The sequence below is a fragment of the Heterocephalus glaber genome, unplaced genomic scaffold, assembly GCF_053883595.1.
Source record: "Heterocephalus glaber isolate CG9 unplaced genomic scaffold, H.glaber_assembly_v1.0 deba00001600, whole genome shotgun sequence".
Classification (NCBI taxonomy): Eukaryota; Metazoa; Chordata; class Mammalia; order Rodentia; family Bathyergidae; genus Heterocephalus; species Heterocephalus glaber.
In genome coordinates, this window is record NW_028258372.1 from 22,872,542 (window position 1) to 22,886,387 (window position 13,846).

Genomic DNA, 13,846 nt, shown 5'->3' on the forward strand with positions numbered 1-13,846 from the left:
GGAACTAAATGTTAGTATGATTTTTATATCTTAAGGAGAAAAGACTGACATTTGCCGTTAGGCTTTTCTTTTGTCTTGATAAAAATAGACATCATTGTTCACTTTTATTGCAAATGAAACTATTGAGTTTTAAGCTCTTAATTCTAGATTTCATCCTTGCACTAAGAGGATATGAATTGCCCACTTTGGGGACACATGACAGTGTGGCCTGTTGGACACATGATCCCACTTGCTGTACTCTAAATAGTGCCTTTGTCACCTGAAACAGTCAACACTTTTCTTAAAGCTACAGTGTACAGTGCATTTTGGCCTTTACATATTTCCTTCTCTATGAATGATGACATAATTGGTGCATTGATTTTGTCTTTGAGGCAACTCAACCTATCCAATTACTACGTAATACCTGCTAAAACTTGAAAATGGAATACAAGGAATAATTTCAGTCTTTGGAAGTAACAAAGTATGAGACTTTACACTGGGGATAGGGTTATAGTTCAGTAGCAGAGCTTTTGCCTAGCTTACCCAAGGCCCCCCCCAAAAATTGCTTTAAATACTTAAAGTAGACAAGATATAGTTGGAGAGTGCTTAATAAAAATAAAAAGTATAACTTTCTTGAGTACCTATTTTGTGGCAGGCCCCGAGAAAGAGAAATTAGGAACTGATGCCAGTTTGCCATCTTTTCATTTTTCTCACTGACCTTGTTCTTGTATATTTCTCATACCAAACTCTGACTCGCCTTTTGTTTATGCTCCATATATTTATTTCCTAGGGCTGCTGTAACAATGTATCACAAACTAACTGTCTTAAACAACAGCAATTTTTTGCCGCACAGTTGTGGAGGCTAAGAGTCCGAGATCAAGGTGTCTGCAGCTATGGAAGACCTATTCAGGCCACTGTCCTATATTCTGGGACTTCCTCGACTTGTGGCAGCATGATTCCAATCTTTATGTGGTGTTTTCCCTGTGTGTGTGTGTGCGCGTGTCTGTTGTCCATATTTTCCCTTTTTTTCCCCATTGGTCATCCTGGAGAAGAGCCCAGTCTATTTCCAGTCTACTATGACTTCATTTTAATTAAATCTCCAGGTATTCTTGCTTCCAAATGAGGTCACATTTTGAGGCACTGGGAATTATGGGCTTCAACATAGGAATCTGGGATACACAATTCAACCCATAAAACTTCAGTATCTTTCAAGTATGGTTACTGACCATGTTTGTCAGAATCACCTAGATGTGCTTATTAGACTCTTTAGGTAAGTAATTTTAGAAGAAAGAGAGTTATTTTATGAGAGAACATTTATCAATGCCTGGAAAGAGCTAGAGCAGAGGCGATACTCCTATCTAGTGGGCCACTAAACATTCTGCGATGTATAAGACAGTCTCTCACAACAAAAAATGATCCCATCCAAAACATTAATACTGCCAGACTGAGAAGCCCTGCTCTTGGGCCAAGTCAGAATGTCTAGGACAGGAGGCTAGAAACCTCCATTTTTACAAGGATGCCAGCACTTAAGTTTGAAAAATCAGAGACAAAAGCTCTCCATAGAGGGACATGCTCCTTTTCTCCCCAGATATTAGTCACCTGTCTTATTTACTAGCCATGCTAATGATGATTGATTTAATTAAATATTACTACTTAGCAATTCAGAAACTTGTCATAGCCTGAACATTAATTTTAAATTAGAATCTTGTTTACATTTTAAAACTTTGATGCCATTTACATTATTTTTGATCAGTTGTCTGCATTTTCTGGATGTACTTGGCCTAATGAAAACTATTGCCAACCATTGTCGCCTCTGAGTCTGCTTGTTTCTCCTACACTCTGAGTGACTGCCTTGTCTGTTTCACATATTTCTCTCATCACTTTCAGTTAATGCTGCAGTTCTCTCAGTTTCTTCCTCTCCTTTCCTTTTGGCACTTAAAAACATTTTTATGGTACATTAATGGAGTCTTAAGCATAAAAACTAGAAAATGATGGTGTCGTAAAAAGCACAAGAAGCCTAGGGAAAAAAGTCTTAAAACTTCTAGACTCTTACTAAAGTAGGTCACTAGAAATTGTATGTATTTTGATGTATAACAAATTAAGAACTTGAGATCTCTTAAAAAATTGTGCATTTTAAAATAAGTATTCCCTGTTGAAGAAGGTCTTCCATCTTCCTGGTAGGACTTCAATAAACTTTTCATCTGAATAATGCAAACTGTTCAGTTTAATCTGGTTGGTTGGTTTGTTTATGTTTTTTTTTTTTTTTTCCAAAATTCACTTTTTATTAGTACATTTTGCAGTACAAAATGATTACATTCTTTGTGGGGAGTTGGCCCATGTACATAACACATCTCATTGTTTTCTTCATTTCTTACCTTCCCCTGCACCCTTTATCCCTCCATCTCTCTGTCCCCTTCCCATTTATAGATTTATCTCCCTATTTCCTATTATTTCTCTTTTGTTTTGCCCTTTTTTATATTTTGGGTTACTCATATGAGAGAAACCATGTGATATTTAAACTTGTATGTCTGATTTATTTTACTTAAAATTATGGTTTCAAGGTCCATCCATTTTCCTACAAATGACTCAAGTTTATCTTTATGGGAGAGTATACTACATTGTGTGTAAATACATTTTCTCTATGCATTCATCTGTTGATGGACATATAAGGTTGCTTCCAAGATTTAGCTCTTATGAGTTATTGTACTGTAAACATGTATATGCATGCATCACTATAATATGATGTCTTTAACTCTTTCAGAAAGATACACAGAATGGGGTGGGGATGTAGCTCAGCAGGCACAGCACCTGTTTTGTCTGGCAAGTGTGAGATCCTGAGTTCAATCCCCAGACCTCTTCCAGGATCCAGATTCTTCAGTAGGATACAAGACTAAATTCGCTAGTAGCCCTCTGTTGACACGATTCTTGACTCCAGCAAACAAAACAGTAGGAAGGAGTCCACACTTGGTCTGGGATCCAAACATCAGGGGACTCAAAAAGTGGAATGTTCAGCAGCTAGGTATTTACTACCCTAGCAAAAATTTGGCAGATTTTGCATAGGAACAGCATCATCTCATTTGTTCGTGTTAGTTACTCTGTGAGGGTTCCACCGCGGTCTGCAGGTCTGGCTTTGTGGCCTGTGCTTATCCTGAGCTCATCACGGCTCTGAGGCGCAGAGTTTTTCTCTCGCGAGGGCAAGGAGAAGTTCAGCAGGCCTCCGCCTTCTTCGCTCCCTTCCAGCTCCAAGTGGACGAGGGTCGTTCCCGCGCGCATCGGGAGAAACGTTTTTTTAAAAAAGATTTAAAATGTGAAACACTTCTGAAGATATGCTGCTTATCGGTCTTTTGCCGAGTTTATCTGTAGTGATCTTTCACAAAACAGAAATGAAAAATGTTGGAAGGTAAAGTATCCTAAAGCAAAATCCAAAACTGGAAATGCAACATACAGAAGTGGCACACCAGAAATAGCATGAAATACTGATGACAAATTGCTGGAACACTTCATTTTTAAACCACTCATTAAAGAAATTCTTTACAATTACAATAAAATGTTTCGGTGTCATTCAAATACTGTCGCTAAAAACTCTGGTTTTTATCAAGGTTAGAATATAATTCCAGAGAAATCTGCTTTGAATTTTGAAAGGCTTTTTCTCCCTAGCCTGACTGCCTTTTCAATATGCACCATCAAAAGATACAGTTTAAAATAATTCATAAATAATGAAAAATAAAACATATCTTACTTCATTTTGTTAGGTGTTCCTAATGCAGTTCAGGTCTCAATAAATACCTCTTAACTGAAAGCAATGTTTGGTTTCTTCATTCCACATCTGTCATTTCTATTCCATCACTTTCTTTAACATATACCACTGAACCCAGAACTTTTTCTGAAAGAGAGCCTGTGCCAGTCTCTTCAATTTTTGTTAAGTTCTCTTGGTTTGTGTCTTCTAATCTTATTTTCTTGGTATTTTGAAATAACCGAGTGACTGGTTCCAAACTGCTTTTCTCAGTCCCTAGCATTAAGTGATTGTCCACTTTTGAATTCATTCGCGACGCAGATACCTGAGTAGCAGATTTATTATGCGAAAATCCCATTGGGTAGTTTGAAGATACCTTTTAAAGTAGTAGAAACGTTTCTTCAATTTGATTACAGAAAAAACAGGAATTGTTAAGTCTCCTCAAACGTGAGCTTACTTTTGAAATGCAAAGGTTTATACCACATCAAGATCATCAGAGGGCCGCTGTACAAATCTACCTAATGTCATCTGAACTGGCAGCTCACTCCCAGGAGTCTGGAGCTGGAGGACCCGACCGGGGAGGCCCCCCTAAAACGAATTCTTGGGTGCAGAAGGAGCTGTGCCCAAGAGCATACATTCTAGTAAATGTGGGTCCAGATGACGTCGGATCCCTAGGAAAAAGCGCAGAGCCACCACTGGAAGCAGCAGGAGTCCTGTTTGTTTATGTTTTTAAAGACAGGGTCTTATTATGTAGTCCAGGCTGGCCTTGAACTATGTAGCCCAGGCTGGCCTCAAACTCATGGCAATCCTTCTGCCTCAGCCTCCCAAGTGCTGGAATTACAGGCATGCACCACCACACTTGGCTATGTATATTTTTAAATCTAAGGATTATAAAATTCTTCAAATGCACACCTCAGACTGTTTCAATCTCAAATGATCTTTACTGGCTATTACATTATACAAGGCAATTAATACTGACCTTTCATCTATTTCCTTTTCTTTTTTAGACGGGGTCTCACTATGCAGTTCAGGCTGACCTTGAACTCACTATGTAGCCCAAGCTGGCCTCAAACTCTCAGTGATCCTCCTGCCTCAGCCTCCCAAGCACTGGAATTACAGGTGTGCACCACCACACCTGGCTTTCATCTGTTTTTTAAAGTCATCCTGCTAAAGATTTTGAGACCAACTCAAGCTTCCTCTCTAAGTAATGAGGATTCTCTAAAATGTCTCTTTCAACAGTCTCACAGAAATGAAAACTTCTCATATCATTCAGGCATTCTTCCTGTGACACTGTGTAACCTTCAAGCCTGTTGCATCTTTGATATGAGGCTAAAAGTGTTATGCATTCAGGTCTTCACCTCTAATGTGCAACTGGAGTTTAATGGAAGCCTTTATCCAAAACCCAAAAACAAATAAACAAAATTAAACAAAAATTTTAAGTCAACTTGATAGCTGAGAATAAGTAAAGCATGGAATAAGCAGCCTTCATCATAGCCAAATATTAATGTTAATTGTCAAAATCAAGTGTATAAACAAAAGTGTGGTAACATATAGTAGTATAACATACAGTTCAACCCAGAAAGAGATCTTTTGTTGTAGTCACACCCAAAACTTGATACCTGATGAATGAAAGTTACATGATGTAGTTCAACTGGACTAGGTAGCCAACTGTTGCTAGTGTAAACTGATCACTATGTAGCCAACTGTTGCTAGTGAAGTCAAGAGACTGCCCCAAAGAATAAAGCAGAAAGGACAGAAAGCAACTGGGTTGTAACATTAGTTCTCCTTTCTTCTGTGTTTCCTATTATCTGAAAACAACCAGAGTGAAATACAATGAGAAAATGATGAAATTTTACAAGATTATAGTAGACTGAATATTCTAACAACCAAAGATGGAAAGTTACAAAGTTGTTATCTAAATGTCCCTGTTTCTTGGAGTAATGCCTCTCTATGTATCTCTAAAGTCGGTGCCTGTGGGGACAAAATTGTCAAAAGAAATGTTTCTTTTCCCATCACCCCCGATAGCTTTTACTAGAGGCAAAAATGTGAAAGAAAAAATATGGGAACATACCCTACCAACAGTTCTTATTAGGTCACCAGGCCTGAGGCACCCTTCTACTCTCAATACTTTTCAATACCTTGCTTCTGTGTGTCTTTTAGGATCCAGTTTGTACCTTACCTCTTCCAAGAAGCATGTAGTATAATGGAAAGAATGCTAAACTAAAAGGCCCGGTTCCAAAATCTGGCTCTCGTACTCCACCAAGACAAATAACTTGTGTTCTCTGTAACACCGCTTTCTAATCCTTAAAATGGGAACAATAATGCTTACATCACAGAATTATATACTTGGCATATAGCAGGAGGTGAGTAAATATTTATTTATTTATTATTTATTTATGGCCTATCCCAGTTCTCCAGTATATATAACTTTTCTTCCATCTTTCTGAAAACTGACATACTACTTCTAAAACTCACTGGACACTTAATCCACCACAGGGTACTTTTATACTTACAAAGAACCAAGTGATCTAAATCTTAGAGTACATAACAGCAATCTAGGTTCTTAAGTGGATTGTTCCTCTGCCCTCAGACATTTAGGAGTGTCAAATGAGTGAATGTTACAATTACATGTGCCTTTTATGACTTTCAAATTGATGTTTCTCAATAGTGAAGATAAGTGATGGAGAAAGCTAGGGTGATAGAAGACTACAAAAATAAAAAAGAGATAAATGTTGAGGCATATCACATGCCAGAAGGAATAAAGCTAACTCAACTTGGAAGTTTGATTGTCTTGGCCAACTTCCTATCTCTTTCACAAGTGGTCTAGAATATGCTGAAAGGAGGTATAGGATCTCAACTGCACCTTCCCTTCATCTATTTTTGTGGTTGTCCTTATTGAAGGACTATTCTACTCCATTATTGTGTGGTAAGAGCATGAAACCCTATACAGGAAAGGATAACCATTCTGTTTTGTGCTGAGCTTTATGGGGCGAAAGACCAGAGTTCGTTTTGCTTGTAATCTTAGCTCCAAGTCTAATTTGTGTGGGTACAGTTCTTGTCTTCTAAATACTGACTAATGGAACTTTTGGAAGTGGTTTTCTTTTTTTTTTCTTGGTACCAGGGATTGAACTCAGGACCTTGTGCTTTCCAGACAGAGGTGGTGCCACTGAGCTGCATTCCCAGCCAGAAGTGGTTTTCTTTATGGTAACTTAAATAAGAAACTGAGGAGAATTTTCTTTTCTCTGCAAAGTGCTAACATTTTCTTTTTTATTAAGGAGATCCTGTCAAATCTTTTTTTTTTAGAGTAGGAAAAATTTATTGGGAGAAAGAAAGCTTCTGACTAAGAGAGACAGAAGGGGGACCAGAAAGTGGGTTGCCCACCCACCCCATTTTTCAAAGATGTTTTGTACAGCAAAGCCATGTCATGAGGCGGGTACAAAGTGGGACGAAACTATAAGGCCCAATGGAAATTTGCAAGGTGGGCATGAGGTGGGACAAAACCATGACCAACCAATAAGATTACAAGTACAGTCACTCAGGTGACATTGATTAAATGGGGATCAAATGGGAAGACAAGTCACATACAAGGAATTTCCCATTTAGAACATTAATCCTTGCTATCTATCTCTGGGGAAAGTAGTACTTTTTTCCTTTTTATAATGCTAACCAGTGAATGTGCCTCACTTGTTCTCCATGTTGGTTCCTTGCTGTGTTGGCTCCTGGAGGGCTGGTGCCTTAAGGGGGGCCCTGTCTACCTGCCAAGATATCTAATTAACTTACCTATCTATAATATTCCCCCCTCTGAAGAAGTACCCCTAACTGGTGTGAAGGGGTGAAGGGCGAAGACCATTCTGGCTACTTCCAGCTGAAGAGAGTCGTAGTTGTGATCAGCAGTTAGAGTTACTCTACAGAGTCTATCTAAAGGCCCTCCATAGGTGCCAGGCGTTATCATCTTGGTAGCCGTATAGCTTTGAGTCTGAAGGAGACAAAGCCAAAGAAACAGTTAATACATGGGCCAAATTATAAGGTCAGCAGGATTGCTATGAATATAGCCAACAAGGGTTTCCACTGGGAGGAACTAGTAATAGCCTCCCACCAAGAGGATAAGGAGAAGGTTCAGGGGACTCAGAATCTCAACGTAGAAGTTGTATTGTATAGTTTAGCAGTTATGAGCTGTTTACAAGGTTGATCTGATGAATCCCACTAAAATAAGTCTAGCACATTTGTCATTGGTTCCATTTGTATGATTGCTTGGAGTTTGGCAGCCTCTAGGCAAGAATAAATAAAACTTTTAAGAAATTAGAGCATAATCTATGCATGAGCACACTAGAATGAAAGGGCAGGTTGGGGAGAAAGTCACACTTAGAATTTGAAATAGTGATTGTAACCTGCTGACTCCTACAGTCTTTTATGATAAGAGGTTATCTATAAGTCTGACACTTGGTCATAAGTCTCTCTAGTTTCAGCTGTAAGAAGATAAGAGACAATTTGAAGAATAAATTTTGCTAAGAAATATATAACTATAGCTGAGCTCTTATAGACTGTACCATAGTTTTTTTTCTAATGATCCATAATCACGGTCAGCTACTGGTAGAGCTGGAAATGCCAGAAGGGATCAGTGACTGGAGCCCTTTTTAACATCTAGCTTTATTACTATGACATTATTTTGGGCTTTCCTTTGTATGTGATTTGTTTCTTTTCTCTAACTGCTTGTAGAACTTTGTTCTTCTGTTGGGTTTCTGGAATCTTAACAATTATATGTCCATGTGTACATTTTTTTTTTTTTTGATCATGACTAGTTGGAGTCCTATATGCCTCACTTATCTGTATGTCAAGTTCTTTTCCCCTGCTTGGGAAGTTTTCTGCCATCACTTCTGTGAACAGTTTTTTTATGTCATCTGCACTCTCTCCTGTTTCTTCATTGACTCCAATCAGTCTTATGTTATTCTTCTTTGCATCATCTAGCAGCTGCTGGATTCATTTCTCGTGGTCCTTTACTATTTTGAAGTAATTTTTCTTTTCCTGGTCACTAATTGCAATCTTATCTTCTATATCTGAAATTCTGTCCTCACATTGGCTCATTGTGCTGCATAGACTTTCAGTGGAGTTTTTAATCTCCTGGAAATCTGTTTGCATCTGTTTTTTGGATTCCATTTGTTTCCTATGTTGGGATTCCATCATGTTCCTCAGCCCCTCTCTAGATTTATTAATCATATCTTGCACTATAGGCACACTCTCTGCTGTTATCTGAGAAATTATTTCTGATATCATTTTTTCCAGATCCTCTTTTGTTGTCAGTTCAGGGAGTCCAGGTGGTTGAGTATCACATTGCTCCATCTTGTTTCCCTTTAGAGTTGCTGTAGATGATCTGGAAGTCTGGTTTTGAGGCTTGTTTACCTGTCTTCTCATTTTGAAGGGGTGTGGGTGGTGCTGCTGGTGCCCATGCGGCTTACCTCCTCTGCACTGGGAGCTGTGGCACATTGACTTGGAAGTCTCGTCTGTGCTGGGAACAGTGGTAGGCTGGCCCAGAAGCCTCCTACTGTGCACTGGGAGCACTATGGCATTATTTTATACCTCTTTTGGTTATTCTTTTCTGCTGGGTGTTAAGACCAAGTTAAAGTGAGACCTGTCAATTAGTGTGAACCTCCTGATACCTTTCAAGGTCAGTTAAGTCTCCTCAGGCGTTACTTTGGAACCATGCATAGAGCCTCTCAGCTCCTCTGTCAGTGTCAGCCATCAGGATGGGTCATGGCCTTGCTTGAACATGTTACTTTCACTGAGAGTGTGCGAAATTTTTCCCTCTTGGTGACCCTCCTTTGGCACATGGTACATTTGTCCCCTGGTTTCCAGCAATCTCCCTGCTCAGGAGGTTGAGTGACTTATCAAAGATGTAGGATCCTGTAGGAAAGGTTCCTTTGTGTCCTGGATCTTTGTTGACCTTGAGGGGCCAGGGCCAAAATATTAGCTGTCCTCTTAGCCCAGTTACCTTTCTAGTTTTGGTCTCCAAACTTCAGTTGTTGAACACCCAGAAGAGACATAAGTATTTTAGTAGGAGCAGTGAGCTTAACTATTATAATAGTTAAGACATCAAGCACTTTTGAAGTATAAAGCACAGTCAGAGGGCTGTTATTTTTTACCAACCATGGTTGTTTTAGTAGTTGAATCCCTGTAGATTTTTAACAGACAACAGTTATATATTACAGAGAAACTTAAGATCAAGACCCCACATAGTATTTTAGCATGACATTCATGATGACATTGTTTTTGTAACACTTACATGTCTTAGTACGGAATAGTCTTTCAGTCAAACACCTTCATCTGATCACAAGACATTAAATGACATAAAGAAAACTCTTATTTGTTATCTTTTAGTAGGATGCCATCTAAAGAGAACACATATATTGGCCTATAAATATACCTTAGGAGTTCATAATGTCTAGCCTCTAATTTTAGTGTGACATTGTTTCAACTGTTTGGTGACTGAGCATCCCTAAGTGTGGTGACACATATAATATACATCACATAAGTTTTTAAGATAAGTATTATTTGACTGGTTTTCTCATGCTGGCTTGACATGTACCTCTTATCACAAGTAGCTGGAGTGTAAGAGAAAGGCAGATACCTGAGTCAAAAAAGATCATTACCATAAACAATATCTTAGAAGACCTGTACACCCAGAAGGCAAGAATGATATTTAGTACACCATGAAATAACAATGAATATCAGTTACATGAAACTTCTTGTCATTTAATTTTGTTCTGTACCAAGAACATTTAAAATAAAACCTTATTATTTTTTCACAGAAAACTTAGCCCATGACCAATGTATACCTATCACAATGATATGTTTAGTGATGTATTTCTCACAAGGCTATGGAAATTATTGGGGTCCCCTTTGTAAACAAAGACTGGAATAAATTTTTTCCAGGCAGCTGCTCCTTTCTTTACCAAGGGGAGTCCTGTCCTTTAGTTTTCCTAAGCCCAAGAATCTTTAATTATCTTAACAAATGTTTAGATGAACTGTGAGAGCCAGATCTAACAATTAACACATTATTTTGACCAATGAAAGATTCCCAAGTTATACATAGACAACAATATGTACTGTATTTGTAAAACCAGTTGACATTATTTGGATCATCTGGTAACCTGGGGGAACCATGTCTTTAATTACATTTATCTATAAGCCAACTTGAGTTACAGGCAAATATCTTAAAAAATCCAAAATGCCAAAAGAAAAAAGCTCAAACATAACAGCTGTGCATGTTGTAACAAATCAAACAGACAGACACACACACACGACAACTTGTTTGTAAACCAGAGTGCACTCAGATGTATTTGGCCAAGTTGAATTATAATAACTTTTATAATTTTTACGTTTATAACTGTAAATAAGACTAGTCAGAACTTTGTAGATCAATTAACAGAGATCTCTTGTAATAAGAATCAAAAGAAATAAAAATCTTCTACATCTGTGAAAGCAAAGACCATTTTAAGATGGGCCCTAAACTGATGGTTTATCTAACTGGAATACCAGCTATAAAGGCATAAAATACCAGCATTGTTGTTTTGATAACCATAGTTGTTCGATAGCCACATGTAATTGTTCCCTCTAAAGAGACAGACTATTGAAGGTAATTTTAAATATCTCCAGTGTGAGTCTGCTCAGGCCAGGTTTGCATGTAGAAGAGACTAGGTGACACTCTTTGGAGCTAAGTATGAGTTTCAAACTGTGAGGGAAGAAGGCCTGCCAAGGCTCCAACCTGCTGTGCTGCAGATGTCTACCTATGACAGTTTTTCCCATTTTGAAAAGAAACAAAGGGAAAGAAGGCATCCCTGTCTATCTCTCTTGTTCTGTCCCCAATCTAAGGTGCCCCTTACACTTTATCTCATCCAGTGCCAGTGGCGGCTGACTAGAGGTGCAAGGAAGTGGCCAGAGCCAGGTTAGCTGTTCTAACCATTCTCTAATTTTGCCTGAGGGCTGAAAGACCGATAAATCTGAACTAAAATGTTTACATTTATCTTTTGAGAGTTTCAGGATTAAACCTAGACCAGTTTTCTATATGGCCCAGTGATAAATGAAGGTCAGCTTTATTCTGGAAGGATTTCAGGGTGGGGAAACTCACCATTCTGGAAGTTTTGTCTTGAAATCCAGTAGCCACAGAAAAGGGAAGCACTTTGAATCAAACTGGGTTATTTCTCAGGAGCAGGGCAGTGGAGATGGGACAGAAAAGTGCCTTTAAGTATGGCACAAGAACTAAATCTTAACCATCTCAGGTGTAGAAGGGCAATTAAGATCAGGAGCCTTTCCAGAGCAATCCTGTCAAATTTTAAAATGCTTTTTTTTTTTTAAGATTTTGAATTTTATAATGATACCCTTTCTTGCTATAAAATTTACTTTTTTGTTTTGAAAGACTTCTTCATGGTAGATTTACCCTTGCCAGGTAATTTCACTTCCTTTCTCACACTGACTGCAGGCTTCTTTGAAGAACTACCACTAGGTTTCTTGACAACTGAAGGTGAGGGTCTGGCTTTCTTGGTGGGAGTTTTGGCCTTAGGAGGGGCTTTCTTGGGCAGGGGCCTAGCTTTCCCCCACTGAGCAGCTGGGACTTTAGGTGCAGGCCTAGACCCTCTCTGCTTCATGGGTGCCACTTTCCCTTGGGACTTGGCTGGAGTTTTCTTTTGCAACCGTCGCTTAGGTGGTGGCTCTTCATCCTCAAAGTCTTCTTCTGATGACTCATCTTCATCTTCATCTTCATCCTCATCTTTAGAATCATCTGGCTCTTTCTTTGGAAATAGAACTCCTGGGCTTGGGTAATAGGGAAAACAGAGTTGGAAGGTGCCACTGAATCCTTTACCAGAGATCTGCTCCATCCACCCATTCTTTTCACATTTCTGCAGAGTTTTCTTCAGCAAATGCATTTGATAATTAGAATTGGCCCCTGGGTGGTTCTCCAGGACATATTTCTTCAGAGTAGTGGTGGAGCAGGTCTTCGGCTCATTCATGGCAGCAATGGCAGACAAGATTGCACATTCCATTGGGCTTCCACCAAGCAGGGGTTTACCCCCTGATTATTTCAGCTGGAATGTCCCCGAAGCACCTTTGCCAGTTATTTGTTCTAACTGGCCTCTCTCTACTGCTCTCTGCAGAGCATTCTTCAGCAGCTGAGGCCTGATGTCCACTCTAAGCTTAGGGTAATACTGAGATACATATTTCCTAATAAGACTGTAGGAAGCTTCTTTAGGTTCACAAAGATGAGTAAAGGCCAGTGGGAGGATATCCTCCAATTTCACTTGTGGTTCTGGATCCACTGCAGAGCTCCTCTTCTTTCTGTTTCTGGATTTCTGAGATGTCTTTCTTGATTTCTGGACCACAACAAAACTTCCAGATGCACCTTTTCCTTTTACCTGTTTGATGACTCCTCTATTTAATTTTCTTTTCAGTGCTTGTTTAAGGAGATAACCCCTTCTCTCCAACTCCAAAGAAGGATACTTATGGATGATGTATTTTCAAATAGCAATCACTGATGCACCACTCTTCTGGAAGCATGCCTTAATGGCCTCAGTTAGGATTGCATCCATCTTGGGACGTGGTGAGGAATCCATTGGTGTTGTTTCTGGGCCCTGGCTAGCTGGCTGGCAGAAAGAGTAGCCCAGGAAGGTATGGGTTTTTTTTTTCACTTTGTTCTCCTTTTCCTTAGAATGATCTTTCTCCTCCTTTTTGTTTTCCTTAGAAGGTTTTTCTTCCTTTTCTTCAGTCTCAGGTTCTCCCTTGGGCTGTTCTGCCTCACTAGATGTAGCAGGTGGGGTTTCATTCTCTTGTTCTTCTACAGTGGAGATAGATTCCTCTGAACTTACATCTGGTTCTGGCTTTTCTTCCTCCCCTTCAGCAAGTTTGTTTTTGGGTGGAGTTTCCCGGGTAGAATAAAATGCTTTCTTGATAACACGGTGTCTTAAATTATTGAAGAAGATCTGCTGAATTATAAAATCTTTATTATTTTTACTCCATCTGAAAAAATGTTATTGATATCCAATTTGCATGTTAAATATAAATAAAAGAGAAAAGTTTTAATTTGTATACACTTTTTAAAGTTACTAAATTGCTAGCTGAGAATTTTGGACAATCATTAACAGACCC

General features: G+C 38.9%; 1 protein-coding gene and 1 pseudogene across 1 annotated transcript; both read right to left on the bottom strand.

The window, feature by feature from the left end:
* Positions 1-3,677: 3,677 nt before the first annotated feature.
* On the bottom strand, positions 3,678-4,211 carry LOC147823139 (uncharacterized protein C2orf15-like). Its single transcript, XM_087194440.1, has one exon. It carries the CDS (start codon positions 4,068-4,070, stop codon positions 3,795-3,797), a length of 276 nt encoding a protein of 91 aa, XP_087050566.1. The 5' UTR covers positions 4,071-4,211; the 3' UTR covers positions 3,678-3,794.
* A 7,853-nt stretch (positions 4,212-12,064) lies between these two features.
* Positions 12,065-13,626, bottom strand: LOC101698577 (heterochromatin protein 1-binding protein 3 pseudogene; annotated as a pseudogene).
* Between the last annotated feature and the right edge of the window lie 220 nt (positions 13,627-13,846).

Coding starts and splice junctions, on each gene's coding strand:
- LOC147823139 (XM_087194440.1), bottom strand. CDS start 4,070: ATGGGATTTTCGCATAATAAATCTGCTACTCAGGTATCTGCGTCGCGA.